We start from the raw sequence: 25,304 nt of genomic DNA on the forward strand, positions 1-25,304 counted from the left end.
TCTCTCTCTCTCTCTCTCTCTCTCTCTCTCTCTCAAGTGAATATTTCAGCAGTACCAGATATTGGAGTGGTTTATTAAAACAGAAATAAGCTGCATAGATCAACTGAAAATCAAAGTTTTGAGTGATGATTTAGTTTTGCGAGAACTAAATTTCGTATATGCAGTCCGAGAATTTCATGGCATAAAAAAATACTTTTGTTTAAACCTACTGGTTTCGAAACACATTCAAACACTTAACTACCATCAAGAGACAGCCGAAAATTTTATGAATGTCGAGAAGAGAAAGCAAGAAGATGTTGCATATGTAGACATTTTAGGCGGAAATTGCAGGCTCTATCAGGACCCAAATCTACCAACTGAACCACTTAGCCATCCTTGACTTCAACCGATTTTTCGTTAAAATGTCTACATAGTACATGTCCTGTGTATATCAAATCGTAAGGTGTTGCCTGTATAGTGAACAAGCACAGAAAATATAGGAGAGAGAAGAAAACTGAGGAGCATTCCCACCGGTTGAAAATATTTTTTTTCTGTGGTCAACAAGAGCTACTACTTCGAGGTGACAATGACATTGGCCTAATAAGGGAGATTTCACACAGTGTCGCCTGAAGATTAGGTTTGTGCGGCCTTTTGTGTCGCTACGGTGTGAAACGTTGCTGTTGATTGGCCCATTCCAATCGACATGTATCGCGTGTCCCTTCGGTCTGAAACCTTCCTAAGTCTTGAAAATCCAAGTCACAAGGATGGAAAATTAGGGCCTTGTTAAGGTTAGGTGTGAAGGCAGGCAGACGACAGCACCCTAAAGGATCATACCCAAACCTGCAGGAAGAACGCATCTTACTTCAATCTCCAATACGGAATGATAAAAACTTCTGGTGAGTTGATTTTAAAAAATGTGTCCGAGATAAAGAGAGGCGTGCCCAGGATTTTCGGAAGGCAGAGGGGTTACGCATACTATTTTTGGTGGTTAGTCCCGATTTTGCCATTTTCTTCCTGTCTTTGACGTTCCTATTTTTTTTTTAAAAAAATATAAAAAATAGGAATACTGGGTCAAATGGGGTTATGACCTCACCAACCGTCCCTTGGGCACGTCACTGGAGATAAATGAGTAAGCATTTGATCATTCTGGGAGACGAAACATTAGATGTGTTGGGAACGGAAGGGTTTTCACTGTGCATTAATTGTTTCGTGATCCACCTGTATTTGAGGAGACTTGCTTTGTTTCGTGCCGGTATATGACAAGACAGCGGAAGCTGTGACAGGCATTTTTGAACACTTGTGAGTGCTAAGGCCTGAATCTGAACAATTTGGTGGGTTTCGCCTTTTATAAAAGCTGCAAACATGGGAGGCCAAGACACTTTGTGGTGGTCAGGCTCGAATCAGAGAGAAATATTCGAGAGCTGTCTGTGTCCAGTTCGCAGCCCACAATTTGAATCTCGCGTTGTCGAGTGGATTGTCCATCCCGTGCATGTGTAACAGCTTCGTAAAAACACTCAAAGACACCATAGATGTTTTGATGCCTGCTGAGAAGAAATGGACAAACACGCATACTAAGATAGTTCCAGCACACAATGTTAATACATGGAAACAGAGGAGTCGAGTGGTAAGAAACGTTCCAATTTCATGTTCTGATTAAAATGACAGCCTTACAGTGGCGACGATTTAAGGGATAGTTGCTCCCCATTTTTTTGTCCCAACATTATGGCCTCTTAATGTCAAGCCTTGTCTACCAAGAGAAAGTAAACTTTCCTTGCACCGCCCTCCACCCCCCCCCCCCCCCGTGTTTTGGAACCCAATTGCCACCACTGGTCTTGAACATACAATTGTGAGGTTCTTACTATACCCCTTAAAAATGGTGTCGAGCCCCCCCCGAAAGGAATTCCTGGATACGTGCCTGTAAACAATGATTCATTTTTATGATCTTCATAATATCTATTGTGAAGTTTAATTGTTTAGTTTGCAATAACAAATTTCTTCGCTCGGCAAATGCATGTCAAAAGAAGATAAAAAGATAAGAGCCATTCCATTTGAAAGTGGACAAACAAGGTTAATTCATTTTCATTAAAAATATCACTTATTATGTATGAAATTAAATGGAAAACTATGCAGAATTTGGAATTATTAATATAAATATTAGTTTCGTGGCTTTTAAGTAACATTGTTTCAAACCTATTACTTTCTTTTTGAAATTGGATATTATGTGTGGCGTTTCCACTTAACTTAGTTTCATTATGATACAGTATTATACCATAAGAAAACTAAAATAATTCGTGATGCACAACTTGCTTGGTAATGTTTATGCATCGCACCATACCGTACGTGTTACAGGAATGTGTAGTGACTTAAGGAAAAGATCTGTATTTAACAAATCTGATGGTAACGGACAAAGTTTTCCTACTAGCGTTCCTAATCAGAGCTGCATCTGGTTGCGATTTATCGACTAAATTATTCCTGTTACAGTTCTGCCATATGATAAAGACCCTTACGCAGGACTGGAAATGGACCGGAGTGGACCGGAACGGCGTTCCTGTTTGTCTCGTCAGATATGACAACGAACCCTTCCGTAGCCTCGTGTCCAATTTATTTTCCATTCTTTGATGTTTATGTAAAGATTTTAATATTAACTATTATTTTAATTCAGGACGTAATTTCACTGGTCGTTAATTTCGTCGCTGTAGTAATCAGAGACAAAAAAATACAACCCCGTGTTAACAAAGGTAATGCGTTCCGTTTCGTGAACATTTCCATTTCGAGCCCTGCCCTTATGTAATCCCCGCTGGAAGAAAATGCACATGTGAATCCAAGTGGGAAAGAAGCATATGCTGTCTTGCAGAGGAAGTATTCTTCGGTTGAAAGGAAAAGTAGTGTAGCAAGTGGAGCGTGTGAAGGAGACGGCTCTGATTCACGCATACGATACCAACGGTTCCGTTCCTCGTGGTATGCCGCGAGAAAGTTTGTCTGTACCCTTCACCGAAAGACGGGCGAAAAATGTTCAATGGCTTCTCTACGTGATTTGGACAAACATGCCATTCGCTATCCACCGACATTGTAGTTCTGTTTTTAAGACTAAAGGAAAAAAACTTTTTTTTTTTACTAAGTACAAACCTTTTTTACTAAGTACAAACCATTAAAGGTAGACTCTGGGCACAAATTTAATGCGCCGAGTTGTAGAAAAAAAACCCACTGAAATCCATTACCTAGCTTGATATTCCAACATGCAGGAGTAAGCTATATGTGTGTGTACGTCAAACTTTTATTCCTGTATGCAACATATTATTAAAATATTCCCGTTTACTAATGACTTGTTTTTGTAAATCCCATGTACAGTCATGGACACTTCTGGATTGTAATGAAAGTCTATAGCGTTGCTACAACCCAGAAGTGTCCGTGACTACAAAAAATTTATGTAAGCATGGTTAAGTGTGAAGAAAAAGCCCCACAGCCTTAACTTTACCATGAAAACAAAGCGAAGTACGTTCTTCTCTCTCAATCCCTCTTTCTTTCCTTCTCTCTTTTTCATTTTGTTTTCTCTTTCTTTCACACTTTCCTTCTTTCATTATCTCTTCCTTTTCCGACTCTTTTAATTTTCTCTACTTTCTTACCCTTTCTCTCTCTTGTCCATCTCCCTGCTTTACTTCCTTTTCCTCCCCTCGTCTCTTTTTCTCTCTCGTGTTCCGTCATCTTTCTTCTCTCTCTCTCTCGTCATCTTGGTGATAGAAGGAAAGAGAGAGAGAGAGGCGAAGTAGTGCTATTTTCAAAGTATACGCAGAAACAGCTACTGTAACAGAAAAACCTTTTATGTTCATATATTTAGGGGATCTGATCGTCTTTTAAACCCTAGAAAATATTAACTTATAGATTTGGTGACTGCTGTATTCACATGGCCCCTCCCCCGCACTATTTGCCTCTTTGGCTCCCGCGCTATGCTAATCTTTATCTACCAAGGGAAAAGTAAACTGTCCTTGTCCCCCCCTTCCCCTTAGTTTTGGCACTCAATCGCTGCCTCTGTTCCCATCGTTATCGAGCAACGTTCATGAACTACAAAATACATCCATGCTCTTTACCTGTAGCATCGTCGAAAGTACATCACATCAAAATTGTGATTGTACAGAAAACTGACCGTCTCTAAATACGTCACGCACCGCAGCTGAATCGTCAGTTGTTTTCGTTTGAAATTGAAGGAGTAATAAAGATATAGGCAAACATGATAAGATATCCAAAATCCCCACGGCCACATCACAGTTCGATGTCTGTTATGTGCGATATCAATTACGCGAGACAACAGAGTAATTGATCGTAATTGATCACGCAGTAGGCAGTACTATCATTGTTTCATTGAATGCGGACAGACCCTTTTTTTTTTATCTGATCGCGTCTGCGGATATCGCTACTGCGTCGGTGGCCGCTGCTCGATGCGCCCGCCATCTGTCGTTCCAACAACGAACCTCGTCTTGTGTTTCATGACGTGAAATCCCAGCACGCCCATAGGGCAGAAAGTACTTCCGCGTTGGCGTCTTAGCTTTTCTCTTTGTTTATGGACGCAACAAATTGTGGCCGTCTTTCTCCGCACGGATCAGTTTATGAGTAGCAGTGTCTGGTGTAGATCATGGCAAAAAAAAAAAAAAAAAAAAATCCTTTCTGCCACTCAATTTTGTTTTTATTTACCTACTCAAAGAACCAAAACAGATGCACAAAATGCAATTGACATGATATCTTTCTACTACATGTGAATGTGAAACCCCCCCCCCCCCTTCTCACAATGTCGCATCGTGCATATAAGGCATGCCCAAGAGGGGGTGATGGGGTCATAACCCTTCCACTTTGACCCAGCATTCCTAAAAAGAACGCCAAAGCCAGGGAAAGATGGAAAAATTTGTCTGACTACTAAAGCAATCATACTTACACCCCTTTAAAAAATCCTGCGCACGCCACTGCTGTGTAGGGGATCTTAATTTTCACTACCTCAAGACATGCAAATTTATTTCACGTGGTTTTTAGTATTTCACTACAAGTTACACATTAAAAAAAAAATCAGCAAAAATATTAATTTTCTGTTGTGATTTTTGTTATTTAGCGTCGCTTTTCTGCTACTTTTGACTAATCGCGACAATGAGGATGAGTAATGGAATAATGAAGGGACACTCACAAAGAACATCATGCCCAGGCTAGGCCCGTAGCCAGGAATTCTTTGTAGGGGGGCAAAGTCAATCCTAGAGGGGGCAAATTTTTAATAGGATGTTGTGTCACATTGGCAGACATAGCAGGATATACAGAGGCACTTGCCCCTTCCCCAAAAAGAGATAAGTAACAGAAAAGGGTTGATATATTGAAACTGCAACGAACAAGAAAAACTTCGAGCAACATCAAATAGCAATATTTCGATAATGACCTTTCCAGATTGCCAAAGAATATAAAGTTTAACATAAATAGACTAATAGGGACTCGATATTTACAGATCGATAATGTTAATAGACGATTAATATGTACCAACAGCCAGGGCCGCATTAAGACGAAATTGGGTCTGATGCGCAAAGAATAATAGTAACTGTATAATAAGAAACACTGAGTCTAGACGTCGGAAATTGGGGCTCCAAATTTCATTCTAAGATTTATTTTCAGGTTAATATAGCAAAACGTCGCCTTGTAATCAAGGGGTCCCGGGTTCGATTCCTGGTGTAGGCACATAGTGGTTCGGATCCCACTTTAAACTGTAGGTCCAATCCCGATTAGCCTTACTGTGCATAAAGTTGACTTAAAACACCAAATCAATCCAATCATATAGCAAAAGAAAACGTTCAGCTTTCTGAAAATTCTCGTATGTTTTCATATGGGCCTATTTTAGGAATGGGCCTCTCTGCAGAACTGATTAAGGGAGCCCTTTATAAATCATGCTTCACAGTGATTCCCTCTAGTTTCCAGTATGCAAGATTTTTACGCACAAAGGAATCTAAGGAGAATCCAACAACACCATTGTGTTGTGTTATGCAAGAAAAATCTAATTAATTAAATAATAATGGTTACATATTATCTACACTTTGATGAATTGTGTAAAAATTTGTAATACATTTTTTTGTACTTGCTAAAACATGGGTCCCTTAGTCCACCACGGACTCTATTTCCTTGAAAGGGGAGACTCTTGCATCACTACAGACAATGTTTAGCTACTGGTTACTTTAACAATTTTGCAAAATATTGTGTGAATTGTATTAAATAGTTGAAATACATGTTTTGACACCTGACAAACAAATAGGAATCCTTGAGTGATCAATGACTTCTTGGATTACAGTGTCATCATTAATATTTCATATTAAGTTTCTTAGAAAGAAATTGTTTTAATAGGGCGCAAATAATTTTACGGGGCACCAGGGCATTCTCTTTAACATTTTTTTCTTCATAGATCGTTTTGCTCCCAGGGCCGACTCCCGCCGCCCCACAGCTATGGCTCTGAACTTGGACTATAAGAACAAGAGGGATTGCGAGCGAAGCGAGCAAGAAAATTTTACGAAATGTATTTTTATTTGAATAAAATTTGAAATCGAGGGCGTAATTGCACCTCTGTGCCCCTTGCAAGTGCCCTTGGCTGTCTGGAAGAAAAATGCAATGACACGTAGAAACTAATTCCATCATAAGTATCCAATTGTCATGCTATTCTTAGATTCTCCTAGTCTTGTTTTTTTACTTAAATGTTTGCTTCCCCTAGAATGGACTTCCGTCCAAGGTCGGGGGAGGGGGACAATGCCCCTTGCCCCCCTGTGGTTGCGGTACTCTATGAGTGTGTCTTCATCAATTTCACGTCATCACTCATTGTTGCGATTAGCTAGAAGTGGCAGAAAAACAACGCTAAGTAACAAAAATCAAATATATACTCCCTCTCTCTACCACATGAATCACTATTACCAAAAGGTAGACTGGGGAAACAAAAATGTAAGCAGTTCAAACTACATAGCAACACATCCAAGAAAAACATCCAAATACATTAGGCACCTTTAATATAAGACTACTCAAAATGTGACAACTGTTCTAGATACTGAAAATTGCAAAATCATTTCCCGTAGTCTGAATCTGGAAGGGAATTTTTCCTCCCAATCCTGATACGACATTATACGGAATCCCATACACCCTAATAAATCACAAAATCAATAAGTGTCTTTGTTATGTTGCTAGAGTAACAAATTATATAATTCTAAAGATTAGTGAGAATTCCAGGTAGGAATGTGTTCTGTATTTTTCATGGGGGCAAAGCAGGCTCTCAGGGATGGCAAGTTGCCTCCCTTGCCCCCCTCTAACTATGGGCCTGGCCCAGGCCGGGATTGGAACTCTGGACCCCTGGCGATTTTTTGCTGAGAGAGAGTAATATGTTTGGTAACCTTCTGCAACAGTAGGATTTTACGGTGTTGGTGTTAAGCTCATACGAAAGGAAATGTAATGTGTTAACTGTAAACACTTGCGTTTCTCCTGATTTAAAATTCAATAAATTTTATGGGCAAAAATAGCAAACATTTTGTGTAGAAATAATATATACAAAATACTAATCATGTTAAACAGTAAATAAACATGGCAGCTGATATTTTACAAACTATCATTAAAAATTTGCCAAAATTCAGCTACAAAGACTATAAAAATATCTACAATTATAGAGTACATCCCGAATGTTTTATTTTCACTGGAAGAAAGTTACTGAAATTATTATAGTTTCATTAACACACTTGACAAAATTTCCATAGTAGGTTCATATATACAGTATCAGAAACAGAAAAATGTATACTTACATATAATTTTTTATTTGCTTTAATCAAACTATTCAAATATTTTACAGGGCCATTTACTAGAAAAAAACAACATATGTATTTATGCATGATGCCGAAAACCACACAAGCAATTTTAAGCGTGTTTTTTAAAATAAAATAGAAATTGTGATTTTTATCCACCGTGGTACACAGTGACAGGTGCATTCACTGGTGCAGAGCAGCAAGATTCTTTTAATTGGTCAAGCTTCACAGGACAAAATATTTACAGCATGATCGTTTGTAGCTTGGGGAGAACGGGATCTAACTTTGTCTTGAGCTTTTAAACACATCGGGAAAGAAAGTACTAAGTAACATAGATATGCATTGCCAACCTGGGGAAATAAAGCTGGATTTATATTATTGTACAAGCACAGTAGCAACTATTGTGTTTATATTTAAAAAGTCCACTGCATACATACTCAAAGATGTAATAGAGAAATGAAACTGTATTTTCGAGAGGCGTTTAAAGAATATTTAACACTTCTCTTTTGGACTCTGGGAGGGGCTTCAGCCCCAAGTCACCTCCCTTGTCTGCACCTACGGATACAGTGTGCAAGATCATATTTCAATTCTCTAACATGCTAGCTTTTTAATCGAAGGCTATACCTCACCGAAAGAAAATTCCTGGCCAAGCCACTTATTGGCAGTAGGCTGCAGTATTATGGGGTCAGGATCATGTTAGCCAGAAGGATGTCTTACATCAGTAGCCTGCAATTGTGATTTAACAGGGTGTCTTCCAGTCAAGAAAATCAAGAAAAAGTAATGAAATCAACAACTAGGTCAAGAAGTCAATAAAAAGTAAAGAAATTATACTTGTGGTCAAGAATTTTTGCGTTCACATTGACTGATCACTAATCACGAAGATGAGGATGAGTGATGGTAAGATAAGATGGATGAAGGGACGATCCCAATCCCAAATATGTGGGGACGATAACACAAATCCCACAAAAAATTATACTGGCTGAGTCCAGATGCCACAGCCTTGCTAGTCTGCCAAATGCCATCCAAGATGCATTAATGATAAAGCAAGTCTAATTATTTTGTTAAATAAAACTCCAGTTTTCATCTTAACTGGGCTTTTGGTAGGAGTTTTCATTAAAAAATCATGTATTTTCTTAGATAAAGTTGAAAATTAGTAATAAAGTAGGAGTTTTCATTAAAAAATCATGTATTTTCTTAGATAAAGTTGAAAATTAGTAATAAAGTAGGAGTAGAATAAATGAAGGTTAAGAAAAACTATAAAAAGGTCAAGAAAAATCATGAAAAAGGTCGAGAATTTTAGATTTGTTAGTTTGGTAGACACCTTACCCTGTTAAATTGCTTGACTGATTTCGTTCAAATGCAATACCAGGGACTTAACTGCTGTGAAAATTACAGATTATTCCAATGAGTGATTTATCCACTCACCCCTCTAAATTGTTTTCAAAAATCCAATTTGTGGTCACTTTGGCACTTAATTTAACCTTACGCCCTCCTGAAAATGTTACCCCGCACCCCTCAAGGGAAAATTCTGGATAGAACCTTGATTTTAACAGACTAATTTTATATGCAACTACTTTGATAGCATGTCCAAGGATTTTTTTCACTTCTGTTTAGGTATTTATCTAGAGTTGTTAGCATCACTGCAAACGCATTTGTTTAAAGGGGCTGTTGCAGGTAATAACTCCCTTCCCATGAGGAAGTAGCATGTGTAATAGTGCCAAACCCACACGGGGATCTCCATGTTTCTTCCCATAGAAGTACCCAATCAGTTTGATATTTTGGAGAAGTTGTTATGTGTATTAGCAGTCAGGTTTGGTCAACTTCTCCATGGGACAACTCATGTGGAGAAGTATATGTGTAAGTCATTACGTGCAATACTCCAGTAATAGTATATTCACGACACTTCTTTTGCACTAACTGGGAAAATTTGGAGGAATAGAAACAGCAGTTGTAGCATTTTACTTTGTAATATAGTAAATTACGTAGAAACTTTTGTAACCAAGCCAATTAACATTATTTAATACATCTCGCTTTCTATTTAGATTGCAGGATTCAATGGCCTCAGTGATGCATTCAAGAGACTGGACTTCAAGAATGCGGTTCGTGACGTTCGTCGGTTCAATTACATCTGCAAGCTCTTGGACTTAATTATTACGCAGAAACTCACCATGTTGTCAGGCTGTGCTCAGAAGGTGCTCTTCACAATGCTTGAGGAAGTGGCTTATCAAGGTAATCCAGTGATGTAAGATTTTTTCTTCTGTCCTTGTGCATTAATATGAGTTGATATAATTCCACACATGACTCCAGTTTGGTAGTATACAAGTATAGACATCAGCAGTGGCCAACATCATGTTTCGGAGAGGGGTAGCTGAAGAAAGAAAAAAACACCCATGTATAGAACAACATTTACATAATGATTGCTACGATTGGTGGTAATAGACACTTTGGTGCCAAGTGCATTGGGCGATCAACTTGCCATCCGACTCCTTAGACACATGCTAGCTCTTGAGTATGGGTATATTGGGTGCTTGCCACTAGACATCACCTTCTGAAATACCTAGGCATGGTACAAATACAAAATCTATTAACTAAAAAGAATCATTAAATTGTATGTGGTTAATTATCTCGCAGAATTTGAAAAAAAATGTAAGGTGTACAAGAATTGACTTCACAAAAGTAAATTTGATTTTTTATATAGTGTGGTTTTTATTTATGTGTGACTATCAGTGGCATAGCGCAGTTCTCTGAGGCCCCCCTGCTAGTAAAATATTGGGGGGGGGGCCCTCGGTGAAAATAAAATATGGAGAAGATGCCAGAGTGGGACAGATGCACAATAGTTAGACCCCCTCCCCCCAGTTGTAAAATGAATCAACTTTAATCCTGCCTTCACATTTTTTGTCATCGACTTAGGCTATATATCAGTTTAGTAGTTTGTCGAAACTAAATCAGAGTGATCTGAATCTCTGATAAAAAATTGGATGAAGAAATTAGAAATATTTTCTCTTGCTTCAAAGCAGTGGTACAGCCAGGATTCCTTTTTTTTAACAAGGGCAGAAGCTTTACACAGCCAACTATTTTGTTGTTGATACTTTGTATTTTTTGTTTGAAACTTTTTTTTTTTTAAGATGTAGGGTACACATAATACAAATATATTTAAAACTTACTGTTTGGGGAAATTGTTTAAAGGATAGTAAACACTCCTTTCTTGGACTTGAGGTGGATGCGCCTTCAGCCCAAAAAGCCATCTCTGGTTATGCCAGGCCAAGATTAGACATAAAAGTCGCTCACATTATGCTTCTAATTCTAATTTGTGAGTTATATATTCAAGCAAATCTAACATTTCGGTTATGGGAACTGGACCTCTAGATTGTCAATGGTGACGACACATCAAAAGGTCAATTGCAATCTGCTGCGAAGAAATAGCAGCAGACTCAAGTCTTGAGAGACAGAAAATTAGCAGCGACTGGACTTTATTCACCGAAAATTTGTCACTCAATGAAATACCGATTGGATGGATTGGAGCACTCAGAGCACTGTATACGTTGTTTACCCTGCATGGCGGAATTGGGGCTATCGATTACCATCTGTTCTGTGAGCAAGTAACTTAATTCTGAATTTCGGAGGAGACCCATAATGTCAGTTGCCCGGGCTGCACTGGCTGAGACAATACTCCACTCCTTATTATCACAGACGTTGTCATATGATATGTTTCTGGGAACCATATTTCTGTTTCATAAATTCATTTTTTAAAATAAACGACACTATCTGCTGAATTTCTGGGATTATATAAAATTTCAGGAGAACATAGTGGGGCCTCTACAGCCTGCCCTCCCCCCATTGCAGGGGTTGCGGGGGGGGGGGGGGGCTACGCCACGGGTGACTATGTAACAAATGAATTGAAAATATGTGCGTATCAGAGGTGGTAAAGAAGGTAGAATAATAATGAATATAAAGTAGGAAAGTTATTAAAAAAATAACTTGTTGGCCACACGTGATAAGACTCCTACAGAGTAGTATTTCCGATGACCAACTATACACATTAATTATTTTACTTACACTATTTTTTGGCCTCCCCAATGCATAGTGGTAACACCGTCTGTCACCTTGTAATCAAGGGATTCTGGGTTCAATACCTGGTGGAGGCACATTGCACATTGGTTCAGATCCCACCTTAAACTGTAGGTCCATTCCCGATTGGCATATCTGTGCATAAAGTGGACTTAAAACAACAATTCAAACAAACTTCCACTACTTTTGGCTTGCGACTAGTGGTGTCTTTCAGGGAAACTATCTGTCTTAGCAACCTCCCATGTAGCCTAATGTTAGCACTCTCACCTTTGGTACAAACATTCAGTCCCAGGTTCGATTTCTGGTGAGTGCTCTAAAATTTTGGTGTTGACCCAGCATTGTAAAGTCAATGGGACTCGGTATGTCGACCTTGCATCACCCAACGAAAAGCCACTAGGCAAGCCTTGGCCCTCAATGGTCTGTTTGTACATTTTTTTTTATATGTCTTTGTTCTCTAACTAAAAAGACATGTATATATGGTTGTTATCATTGTTTGTTTATTTTTAAAATAATATGTTGTAAAGTGCCATCCCTCAGCAGCAGTGTAACATGTAAAACTGCAAAGGAACATGTGCAGTTATTAGACTTAGTTACTTGTATTGCTAAACAATTGCCCGCCCATATCAAGGTTTAGTTGCACAAATTATCAACTAGGACCAGCGAAGGCTATTTGTTCGATACTAATATTTAACATTTATTCTTCTCTCACTCATTTTAGTATGTGTTATGTCTTAGTTGTTTCGTTTCTTTCTAATTATCAATAGTATATACATAATGGTAAAATTCCATGAAAATATGGCCACAAGTCTTGATGCATAACCGAATCTTAACGTTTAAATTCCCAAGATGAACTCAACTATTCTTCAGAAGTAAAAGAAAAAAAATAACTGTAAATGTTAAGTGTGGGTACAAAGTTGGGTTTAAGTTAATGTACTCGTATTAAGCTTTTAACAATTTCCAACTTGTTTGGAATGTTTTCCTTTCTTGTTCTTGAAGAAAGGCTGAATTGAATTGAAATCATTCTGAAAACTGTAGCTTCAAATTCAGGGACACATACCGCGCTTTCCAGATTTCACCGGTGGATGAGCTGATGCACCGCTGATGCACGCTTCGGCTTTCCGTATTTCACCGGGGCGCACCAAAGCTTTCACCAGGTTAAACCTCAAGAGGTGGTGCAGTTGGTGAATCAAAATGGCATCGTCTGCACTGAAGCTTCTTCCTATTCATGATATGTGTTCTGTAGCCAATAGTACAGAAAGTCAGGCCAATTTTGTTGCACGGAGGGCGAATAAAGTGGATGCTGGCATAAACTGTCGACATTTTTAATACTACTACTCCTTCACTTCCACGCAAAGTAAAATATGCCGATGCATCAAAACATGCGTCAATCTTCTCCGGAACATGCAGGAAAGCATCTATTTGCAAAATTCGATATCATTACAGAAGAATACCAGTTAAATTCGTACTGCACATTTCATATTCATGAAATATCTTGTGTGATTTAGTCCTGATTGTGATTTCTTGCTGATAAACTCAGATATGCGTGCGCATTCAGAATTTAACTTTCATTTGTTTCAGTATGAAGCTTTCCGAATTTCACCGAAATTGACGTCATCTTTGGTGCACCAGTCTGATGCACGCTGGTGAAATCTGGAAAGCGCGGATAGAGACTTAAACCGTATTTTCATCTCATTAATGACATGTTTTTTAAAGAGAATTTAAACTTTTAAATTCTATTTGTGAAACTTGAGAATAAATGTTTAAGAAGTTTAACTGCAGAAAATAACATGCATCTTAAAATTTATAATCACTTCAATGAACTGAAAAGAGACTAAAATAATGGTACTCTCTCAAAAACAATTGATATGTATGTCTTCCAGTGTGTACATAAAATAATCAAGCATCAAAAATTAAAGGTGTTGAACCAGCATGACAGGAAATTTTCAAGGAAGGTATGATTCATTGTTTTTATGCTTGTCATCACTTTGTTTTCCATTTTCTTGCATACCTATAATAGACATAAAGGGGGGGGGGGGGTACACTTGTTTTGAAGTGTGATTTGTAAATTTTACCTTTCTGAATTAATACTTGGCCATAGCCTGAAACTAAGACTGAGCATGTCTTGTTGGCATTTTTATGTATTTAACTAGATATTCTGATCTAATGTGAAACAAGTCTTTTGTATACCAGGAAGTCCATACTAGTTTACCCCCTTCCTCATTTACAAGCCCTGGTTCCATTCAAGTAATTTACTGAAATACCTTTTGATAGGCTTACCATACATCCGGGAGTAGCCTGGGCAGTCCTGTTGTTTTAGTGCTGTCCGGGATTGCAAAATGTCCGGTAAAAAGGTAAAGGTAAAGTGCTTCCCTGTGCTTAGCACCATACCATGAAGGCGTATAGGGGGTGTGGGGGTAACACTCCACACTTTCTTGATCCGGTCGTGAGTGGGGGTGACGTGATCAGCATCACGCCCCTGACCACCTTTCCCCCGAGGGTTTCCCCCAGGTACCCATGTTATTCCGACGCTGGGTGGGTGCCGGAGCCGCTTCCAACGTTAGAAAAGTTCCCGGATTTTAACCGGCCGGGGATCGAACCTGGGACCTTTAGCATGGTAGTCAGACACGTTACCGACTGAGCCACCGCGGCCACCAAAATGTCCGGGGTTTTGAGAATCTGAACATGACGTATGCCGGTGTTGAATATTCACAACCAATTTTTAAGGTGTTTCAAAAGACTGATATTTCATGTACCAACATTTCTAAAATGGTTGAGTTTGCTGTCTTTGCCTGGAACATCTGCTCCAGTTGAGAGAGTATTTTCAATTATGGGGAATATTTGGTCAGCAGAAAGAGGTAGACTTCTAGTATCCAATGTTAAACATCTGCTGAATGTTAAAATTAATTCACAACTTTCATGTTGTGAATTTTATGATGTTATTAAAACAAACAAGCCATTTCTGAAAAAAAAAGTCATGTCTAGTGAAAAGTGCAACTGAGTCAACTAACAGATAATGCTACCTAGAACAGAGAGGTTTCCTAAACATCAGAAAATGTATTATTCAATTAAACATTTGATTGATTGTAGAAAATAATGTTAATATTTTTTCTTGTACAATTTATAGTTTAATGTTCCAATAAAATGTTAAGGCTTTTAAGTAATTTCAATTTTTTTTTTTTTTGTAAAAAAAACCTGAAATTCAGCAGTAACGAGTTGATCGTGAATATGTCCTGGGTTGGACCCAAAAAAATATGGTAAGCCTACCTTTTAGTGGAAAAAAAATCATCAAGAGTGTAAGCTGTGAAGTTACTTGCTCTTTTTAATGCTATGTCATTGATACTGATGTGTTTCAATTTAAACTTTCTTGAATTTGTGTTTGTATATGTGTGCGATGGTGTGTGTGTGTGCATGCGTGGAGGTTCACAGGATTTTTTTGTAGGGAGGGGCAAGCAAGGTACATATTCTCCTGTAATAGTGATGTCCCCTCAAAAAACTCCTTCAGTTTGAAGTTATGTTCCTGCAATGACCTTTCAATACATAGAATACTGTGACTGAAATGAAATTATTTGTGAAATATATATTTTTTGATTGAATTTTATTTTCAAGGAAGGGGCACTCCCACCCCATCTTGACATCCATAAATGTGTGCATGTGCTATTAAAATTAGCCGATACCACTTTGAACTGACACTGATGCCAATACTTTTTTCATTTCTCACCGATACCAATGCTTAAAATTGTAACAGAAGTTGTTCAACATATTCATCAATATTAATATCTAAGTATTTTACTACAATCATGTCCATCAATTTACCAGAATTTTCCTTTATATTAAAAAATTACGTCAATATAGTAAAAAAAAAAGTTTAATCACAAGATCCACCATTTTCTCATGATATAAATGGAAAATAAATGAAAACCTTGAATAATTATTCAGTCATCATCATCATCCTACACATTTCCTGCCTCTGGCTGGGTCAGCATAGAACTCAAGTCTCTCCAATTTCTGTTGGTCTTCCACCATTCCTCTCTTTCCATGGTGTTCCAATCTTGTCGTCTTCTCCTAACACTCTGCTATCTGCTCTTTCCACCGACATATTGGTCTCTCTCTTGGCCTTAGTCCCATTCCTTGAGCATTATAAGCGCTTACTGGCAGACTCTTTGCCATTGTCCAAGTCTCTGCTCCATACATAATTATTGGTACTATGTATTGTATATTACTTTCTTGCATTTTATAAGTACATCCCTGTTCTGTATTAATCTTTGAACGCTTCGATAGAGTCCACCTCCCATTTGTCCTCATCTATTCTTCCACTTCTCTCAATTATGCTTCCTAGATATTTTAAACTCTCCACTACTCTCAAGATCCAATGTTTTCTCATGATATAAATGGAAAATAAATGAAAACCTTTAATAATTATTTAATATTACTGCAATTTTTACCTCAGGTAAAATGGCTGTGAAGAAGGCATTCACAACTTTAGCCATTATTAAGATTTTAATTGTGTGATGTGTAACGTTCTTTCTGCTAAATGTAATCGATTCTTTTCAGTATCAGCAAGCCAACAGAACATTCACATGTTGAACAGACTTCTGCAGCAGCTCAGAATGACGACTGACTGTGCATGCTGGGGCCGACCACTCGGAAGTTCACTGCTCTGGGAGCAGCACGTAAGGACCATAAACCGCATCCTCTCCATAGCCAATAGGATACAAATTAGGGAGGTGAGTGGAGTATTCTTCCGTTACAGACAATTGTTCAATATTCTTAAGCGAGTCTGAGACTACACTTAATTCGGTACTGGATTCCATAAAACTACCAATTTGATTGAATAATGTTTGAGTAACGATTGAGGTGCACGGAAAATGAAGAGATTCTCTTCAATTCCAAACTTTTGAAACGTAATGTCAGTCTCGTCTTCAGGAATGAATGTGTAGTGGACACTGTCAGTCCAGTTTATACATATGTACTATTTTATGAAAATGGTGAGGTGGGGATCCTAAAGAGATATGCAAAAATACAAATACAAGTACATATATCCAGTTTAGTACTCCAATTGAATGTCTCGTCCTCCTCTGTGGCCGTGCAGTCTAAGGTGCTGTACTTTGGGCTCCTACTGTGAGACAGCATGGGTTCGAGTCCACCTGGGTTCAGTCTCCAGGTTTTTGGTCTGTGTATAGGGCCGGTGGCAACCCACCATCGTGAGGAGATTGGGGAGCTACGAGTGAGTAGCGTAGCCGTCACGGATATCTCCTACAACGGCTGTGGATCATACATGCTGACCCCACACCACCACATTCTGGTTGAAGATCTTCACACCTCTAGGTAGGATCGTGCGAGGGAGACTGGCAGTCGGGAGATAGGCCAAGGGCTGTAGAGCCATGGGGTTGTTATTATTATTAATTGTGTGGTCGGCACTCTAGGTTTACTGTCACTAACCAGGCAAGATTATAATTTCTGTAGTGTTAAATTCACTTGTGTAGCAGCTACCTTTCGTTAACGGCATAGCAGCTAGTCCATACTTTTCTCGCTAATTTTTGTTCATGTAACTCGAATGTTCATGTGGCATTGTTAGGAGTCTTCATTTAGAGATTATTCTGGAGTTGCAGCTGATTTTTTGTTCTATTCCTGTGACTGAGTGAACCCCCTCTGAAAAATTGATATGATTTTTTTGTAAATGCACAGATTTCATTGTTTTATGTAACAAAACATGTTTTATGATATGAAGCCATAAACAGCTGAGAGATGTGACCTGCAAACATTAAATTCCTCATATCACACTTTATATCTCCACGAAATACTATTATGTGTTTTTTTATTCATACATCTAAAAAAAGATATTTGCAAATGCTAATGGCATCATATCTAACACCCCTTAACTAAGAAAAATGTTATCACTTCCAAAAGAATTAACATTGTGAAGGTATGCCTTGAGAATATTTTTTTTTCACTATGTGGTTGCTGGGGCAAAATGTGTCAAGTGGCAGACAAACTGTATAACAAACACTAAGCACATGCACGTTGTCTTGAATATCCCCCCCCCCAAAAAAAACCTTGACATGCATACACGTTATACTCCCATGTAATTCACTTCAATGAATGAGAATAGCTGTATCTGCACCTGAAGCGGAAACATTGCAACACAGAATTCAAGCCACACAACAGGATGTCACTTTTTACTCACCTATGGCCCACATGTAGAGAAGAAGAGATGTTAAGAACATCAAACTTGACCTTCCTAACTTACATAAGCAGTGTTATGAGCTGAAGTAACTAATATTATTATTAACAAATAATAACTGTAACGTAGGTTAGCAGAATATCAGAGCGTGAAAAGAAACAACAGCTTAACACATATCAGCACGAAATAAAAAAATAAAACACTCATTACTTTGCTTGAATGCATCTCTGCGAGCTAAAAAAGCAACATATGTTCACATAAAACATAACATTCATAAGCCATTCAAAGTTTTCCACTTTCCCATGGGTGCTGTCAGCAATGCTGCAGTGTTTTGTGGAGTCTCAATGGAAAGATGTGGCTGATATTTCCAGGATGGTTCTCAGTGTTCTGTGAGGAGGGCCATCTCTCTCTCTCTGTCCTGTGCGTTGTCTTGGTTTTCTGTGGTCTTGCTTTTTCTAAAATGACTTTTCCTGATTTCACAAAACACACATCAACCAGATAGACTCTACTGCACCCCAACGTATGAAGGTGAAAGTGATATTAGCTCTATTTCTTGAAGAGAATCCCTTCATCAAATGTGTTTACAACAAAGTTATGTAAATGTGAATATTAATGCGAAGTTTATGTGACTTGTTTTCAGTGCAAAGCAAATCCAACTGTAAGAAGGCAAAGAAAGAATATATTACCAGAGAGGCCTTTATCATTGTACACTCCTGTTCACATAAAGTGGCACATTTTGTAAGGTTGGACATTTATAGTATGCCACTTTATCTGAACAGGAGTGTACCATTGCAGATACCATTTGATACTAGAATGGCAATTGACTTGAAATTAAAAATATTCCGCACACACCTTAACAGTGAAGAATTAACTCTGTTACGTTTTCAAAAGTACTTAGTCTGGCCATAAATACTGTTACACACTATTTTGTGAATAAATTGAATACTGTTTCAGATTTTTAAATGTTCTTTTAGTATGTTACATATATTACACACAAATAGCACCAATCAGGCTCGAAGTCTCCCTGGCCAGGCACGGATGGTCTTGATGGGAAAGTCTGCCCCTGCTGCTATCAAGGAGTCCCCTCTAGCTCTGGGCACAGTTTGTAGTCCAAGGTACTGAGATCATGGCTACCAGATGGCCAATCAAAAGTGGAGATGAAATCGAGTACACTGGTCTCCAGTGACCTTCGCGTCATCCTTGCCTTATGAGCTGGGGCAGAATATTTCTTGAACATCCAGGATTCATTGTGAAACATTGTTTGGTTCAGCAGTGTCACCAGAGGGTCCAGGACACTTTCCACATACACTTTCGCACAGCTTTTAAGCCCTTTTCTCAAACATGAGGCCTGTTGGCACTCTCATAGCTCACCCTGCACCAAACCATGACTGAGGAGGGCTGGTGGCATCTCTGATTTTTGGGAACTCTTCTCAAGAGTTTGAAGCATACACCCTTTCATTTTGGCGGTTTAAACTTTATTCACTGGTGAACAATTTCTTATCAGTGAAGAGAGTCCTGCAATGCCCATAGGCAACGTACCGCTGTAGGAGCCGTCTCGATTCCAGTTCCCTCTGCTTTTTCACTTGTGTCGTCAGGAAATTTCCAGTACTCCACCGGTAAGCTCCAATTCCAAGGTCTTCATTAAGTACCCTGAACGTTGATTGTTGTGAAATGTTCAGCTCCTGTGCCATTATCACTTGCTTCTGGATGGGATTTCGGTGAGCCATCACTGCTTTAACAGCTGCAGCTGTTCATATGGTGTGAAGTCAACCAACTCTTGGGCGATCTTTCATGCTACCAGTATCAGTGAATCTCTTGATTGTCTGATACACAAACCTTTTGCTGATCTCCGGGATTTTTAGGGGCTGGAAAATCTCAGTGAGTGACTTCCCAATCATGTGCAGAGCAAATACAGCTACTCTGTTTTCATATTCGCCCCACTCCATGCTAAGCACAAGATACATGCTTGCTCTTTCACAGCTGAACACACAATGGTCAGGAGTGAACTTCAGCACAAGCATGGTTCATGAGCGTAACTACCGGATGTACAGTCCAAGCCAAAAGTTTGTAACAGTATTTATGGCCAGACTAGGTACATATTTCATTTCTCATTTATTTGTTCATGACAAAATTATATTTTCCCACCTATTATTTAAATTTGTCAATAGAGATATTGCAATGTCAGGAAGCATTATGAAATTACGATGGAAACGTAAACAAATTCCATCTGCAATTCAGGACTGAATTAAGATTCATGTAAGATAGGCATTATTGTGGGTTACTGTGGTCTGGTATGTTGTGAACAGAATATTGCTGCTGTTAGGAGAGGAGTTTACAAAATGATCTGCTCTGTCTGCTAAAAAAAAAAAAATAAAATAAAATAAAAATAAAATGAAGCTTGTTTTAAAGATTCTGCAACAATGGTAATTTTCTTCTGACTGTACATTGATAATTTTTTCAATGTTTTCATGGAGTAACAATATTTCTTTCCACACAGCTTCTTATCTTGACAACGTGCAGGTAGTATTTTTCTTCTGAACACTGTAATGTTTGTATTATCATTCAAAGGGAATATAATTACACGTACTTCATAAATAGTGTTCCAACCCCCCCCCAAAAAAAAAACAGTTTGTGGCAGAGTATCTACCTAGGTATATGCTAGTATATTTCAGTGAATAATAGTTTTTCTGGTATGTACGCATTGCTTGCATTATAGAATTATTTTCCTGTAGTTTACGGTTATTACAAGCATAAGAAAACCGTTTTTCTTTGCGACGTTTCAGGAGAACACACGCTCCTTTCATCAGACATTTATTTTCATTTTGACTAAATATACAGTTGTAACAATGATTAGTAATTTTTTAAACAAAAAGAATCCATTATATAATGGATGTTGTCAATGTTACATTGTTGTAATATAGCAACTTAACAGTGAAAAAAGCAGTCTGTTTTATTTTTATTTCAGATTTTTTTTAAAATTATGAATCACAAATATCATCAGGTAATTCAAATTCATCATTGTGTTCACAAAGTCTCTTGATGTATATTTAGTCAAAATGAAAATAAATGTCTGATGAAAGGAGCGTGTGTTCTCCTGAAACGTCACAAAGAAAAACTGTTTTCTTATGCTTGTAATAACCGTAAACTACAGGAAAATAAATATTTCAGTGAAGTTTTAACAAACTATAAATAGTAATATTCGTGACAATTAATTTAATATGGTCCTCCCTGATGGCATAGTGATAATTGTGTGGCCTTGTAATCAAGAGGTACCACGTTTGATACTGTGGATCCACTCCTGATTAGCGTATCTGTGCATAAAGTGGACTTAACTCAATTAATTTCTTGAAGCCAATATGGCACATGTGTAAATAAAATGTACAGAACTACCCAAAAATATTTGTATTTATTTATGGGGTAAGTAAGTGCACTCAGCAAAAAACAAATAATGGTGGTGTCATATGTATTTGTATTCTTACATTGCTTTTTGTTACATTTTGCTAATTGCAATGACAAATAGTAACTTAAATGTGGTACAGAATTACAGGGGGTGGGGATTTGGAGTAAAGTACAGGTTTGATTTCCACCACCAGCAAAAATAAATTTCTTCATATGAAGATGAGAGAAGAGGTGCTCTCTCAAAATGTAGTCTTGAATAATTAAAAATAGAAACATTAGCCAATGTAGTTTATTTACACGCCTCCCTTCTCCTTGTATATACACGTTAATCCAGTCCCGTGGTAACAGGTAAAACATAATTTGACTACAGGCACACTATTTAGCATAGCACTAGCCTGCTGCAGATTAGCATGCATGATTTCCAAAAAAGGCAAATTTTCTCCCTTGGTATGTGCCATTATAAAAAATAAAAAATCCAGACCCATACCACGGCAGGTTAGCCCTGTCCCCATTTATCTGTCTGCAAATTTTCTCTGCTGGTCCCTACTGGGTAGAATGTATGTGCTTCATTAGCCAAACTTAAATTTACTCTTGACAAAAAAAAAAAGCTTGAGTGCACTCTTAACTGTCCTCACCGATACAACTGAGCACTAACTGCATTTACAACATACTGTTCCAAGTGAGAGCTTGATTTGCTGCATCCAGGGTGCACATATAGTTAGCTATGATAATGCCCCACACACCTACTCAAGTGGGAGATTGACTCTTTGTTGACCCCAGTCATTGGACGAAAGCAGCTACATTTTATAACTGCAGAAGCTCCTGGACAAAGGCAAACACAAAACAAGTGAAAGATATATGAAAGGTCAGGGGGAAAAACAGGTAAGTCAATTTTCTGTCGTACGATTGTTGTCGTACCTGTCCCCCCCTCCCTCTAAACCCTTGATATTCAGTCTTACTTTTTTTTTTATGCAATTTGTTGTGGCTTCCGTTTGTTGCACTGTACTCCATTTCTTGCTTTCAAGTGCTCAAAGTCGTTGACTCGAACATTGTACACATTTTAGCCCCAGAAGTAAAAGTCTAAAGGGGTGAGATCTGGCGATTGTGGTCTCCAAGCGTTCCTATCCATCCACCCCTTCCATGCCATGGAAATGACACATCTAGTAAAATACAGATTTCATCATGTCACAGCATCCCAAACCTTCTCCAAACTTCGGAAACTCTTAATGCAGTGTAAATCTTGTGGTTTATTATGTGAAACCCCACCGTGATTTTATGAACATATTGTATAATATGTTTACTTATGTTTGTCATGTTATATACACACTCAGAGGACTGTGAATACGTCAAATTTATGCTATTTCTTGATAACTCTCATTTCAAAGTTACTATTTATCGTAGTCTTTGTTCTGAAGGTGACATACCGTAATTGCTTCTTACATTCTAGCCTGGAGATGAGGTGTTTCCAAAGCTACAGAATCTGCCTGAAGAATGCATACGCGAAGTATTATTACGACTAGCAGACCATAAAGATCTGGAGAACAGCAGCAAAGCATACAGCGTGATGCAGCGCCTGGTAGATGAACAGAGAATCTGGAGGGAACTCTGCCAATTTCATTTCTCGGATCAGCAGATTAATTTCGTACTCAACAGGGAACCGGAGCTAAACGACAAGAAGGACTGGCAGCAGATCTATCATAAACTTAGGAGGTATGTGTTATTAGTTTTATTTTATTTATTATATAGTAACACAGAATTTTTAATAAATTGGATTGATACCATGATTTGTTACAGGGTGTAACAGGGCATTTCATTATTTTATTTATATCAGGAGTGTGAGGTTGGATACAAGCAGGTGTTTCAGTTTGTTCTTGGATTAGACATTCCTCTGCAGATAAACTCTTTACTAGGGCTGAACCGATACCAATACTCGCACCGATTCCCACCGATACCGATGCTTGAAAATTGTAATAATTTAAAGTTGTTCAAAATAATAATAATAATAATTCCACTTTAATTATGTGCATCAATTTACCATGATTTTGTTTTAAAATATTCAAGAATTACATGAGAATATGAATTGTTTGAACTGAATTATTGTTTTAAGTCAACTCTATGCACAAATAGGCTAATCGGAACTGGATCTACAGTTTAAAGTGAGATCCGAACCAATGTGAAATGTGCCTCCACCGCAGTGGCGCAGGAAGGTTTTTTTTCATTTGGGGGGGGGGTACAAAATTCAGCCTCCCATATATATATAAACACACATACTACTGCACCTAGAAATACATTTCGGGGGTACAACTAAGTGTTGCAATAATAATAACAATAATAATAATAAATAATTATATTTAATTAAATTAAAATATTAATTAAATATGTAAGTTATCTAGCTTACGTATAGTTATGATCGCCAAGATTTGCATAAAAACAACTGCCCTGGCGGAGACAAGTAAGCATTTAGGGGCCCTAAGCCATTGACATAGTATAGGGTTTGTATATGTGTATGTAAAAAATAAACTCAAATGTGGCCACGGTGGCTCAGTCGGTAACGCATCTGACTACCATGCTAAAGGTCCCGGGTTTGATCCCTGGCCGGTTCAAATCCGGGAACTTTTCTAACGATGGAAGCGGCCCCGGCGCCCACCCAGCGTCGAATAACATGGGTACCTGGGGGAAACCCTGGGGGGTAAAGGCGGTCAGGGGCGTGATGCTGATCACATCACCCCCACTCACGACCGGATCAAGAAAGTGTGGGGCGTTACCCCCACACCCCCTATACGCCTTCATGGCATGGTGCTATGCACAGGGGAGCACTTTACCTTTTTTTTTTTTTACCTTTTTTACTCAGGGGTATAGAAATGAATACAATATATACAGGTAAAGGTAAAGTTCCCTGTGCTGTGCATCTCCGTAGTACCGTGACATGAAGGCACGGGGTAGGGCTCCACATATTTTTGTTGTCTGCCATCTTGGAGGTGATGTGATCAGCACCATGCTGCGGCCACGTTTATCCCCCAGGTACCATTTGATTTAAGGCTGGGTGGGCCCTAGAGCCGCTTTATGCTGGGACAAAGCCGGAAAAATTACGATCTTAAGACACCCACCCAGGTTTTCTGTGTGGCAGTCAGACAGAATCAAATCAGGATAGAATTTCACTAGCAATGCAGAGGTGAAGGTTTCTTCAAACTATCTTGAATCAGGAACAACTTACGACTGCATGATTGTAACAAATGTAACATTTTCCAGGTCTGAGAAAACAGTGTAAAATACTCGTATATACCACATCACCTCACTTTCCATTTTTTTTTAAAAAATGAGTTGAATTCAATATGGTGAGCGTCTACTTGGAACACACCAATGTATGTATATATATATGTGTATGTGTGTGTGTGTGTGTGTGTGTGTGTGTGTGTGTGTGTGTGTGTGTGTGTGTGTGTGTGTGAGTGTGTGTGTAAAGGTAGGTAGGTAGGTAGAGGCGGGCCCCTTTGGCAATATTTTGCGGGGGGCCTAAGATTTGTAGATCCGGCACTGGCTTTGATGCCAGAGGTCCCAGGTTGGGCAAGTTAGTGATCATCAATTTCATGATATCATCACCCATCCTCATCTTTGCGATTAGCCAAAAGTGGCAGAAATGCAAAGTAAAATAAACCAAATAAATCAATCAAACATTCCCATCTCATTCAAAGACCTTGTGAATCCAATCCAAAATCTACCAATAGTACCTGCAGTGAGTCTAATTTATCTCGTACATTCATCTGACTAATGTAATTTTCTTACAGATTGACCTGAGGGTTTAACTTAAAATGGCATTGTTTGTGTTGCATTAGATATCAAAATTAGATTTTAAGCAATTAATGTCCAATTATAAGTATACCTAATACATA

At 38.4% G+C, this 25,304-nt stretch overlaps 1 protein-coding gene across 1 annotated transcript in view; it reads left to right on the plus strand.

The window, feature by feature from the left end:
- LOC145993289 (F-box only protein 32) overlaps nt 1–25,304 on the plus strand; it is a 249,841-nt gene that overhangs the window by 196,683 nt on the left and 27,854 nt on the right. The window contains exons 6-8 of the mRNA XM_083129427.1: nt 9,812–9,998; nt 16,389–16,561; nt 22,865–23,127. Of these exons, the coding sequence (XP_082985553.1) occupies nt 9,812–9,998; nt 16,389–16,561; nt 22,865–23,127 (623 nt within the window). The remainder of the gene's footprint in view (nt 1–9,811; nt 9,999–16,388; nt 16,562–22,864; nt 23,128–25,304) is intronic.

Source organism: Lepisma saccharinum, chromosome 1 (genome assembly GCF_977018435.1).
Source record: "Lepisma saccharinum chromosome 1, izLepSacc3.1, whole genome shotgun sequence".
In the NCBI taxonomy this organism is placed as follows: Eukaryota; Metazoa; Arthropoda; class Insecta; order Zygentoma; family Lepismatidae; genus Lepisma; species Lepisma saccharinum.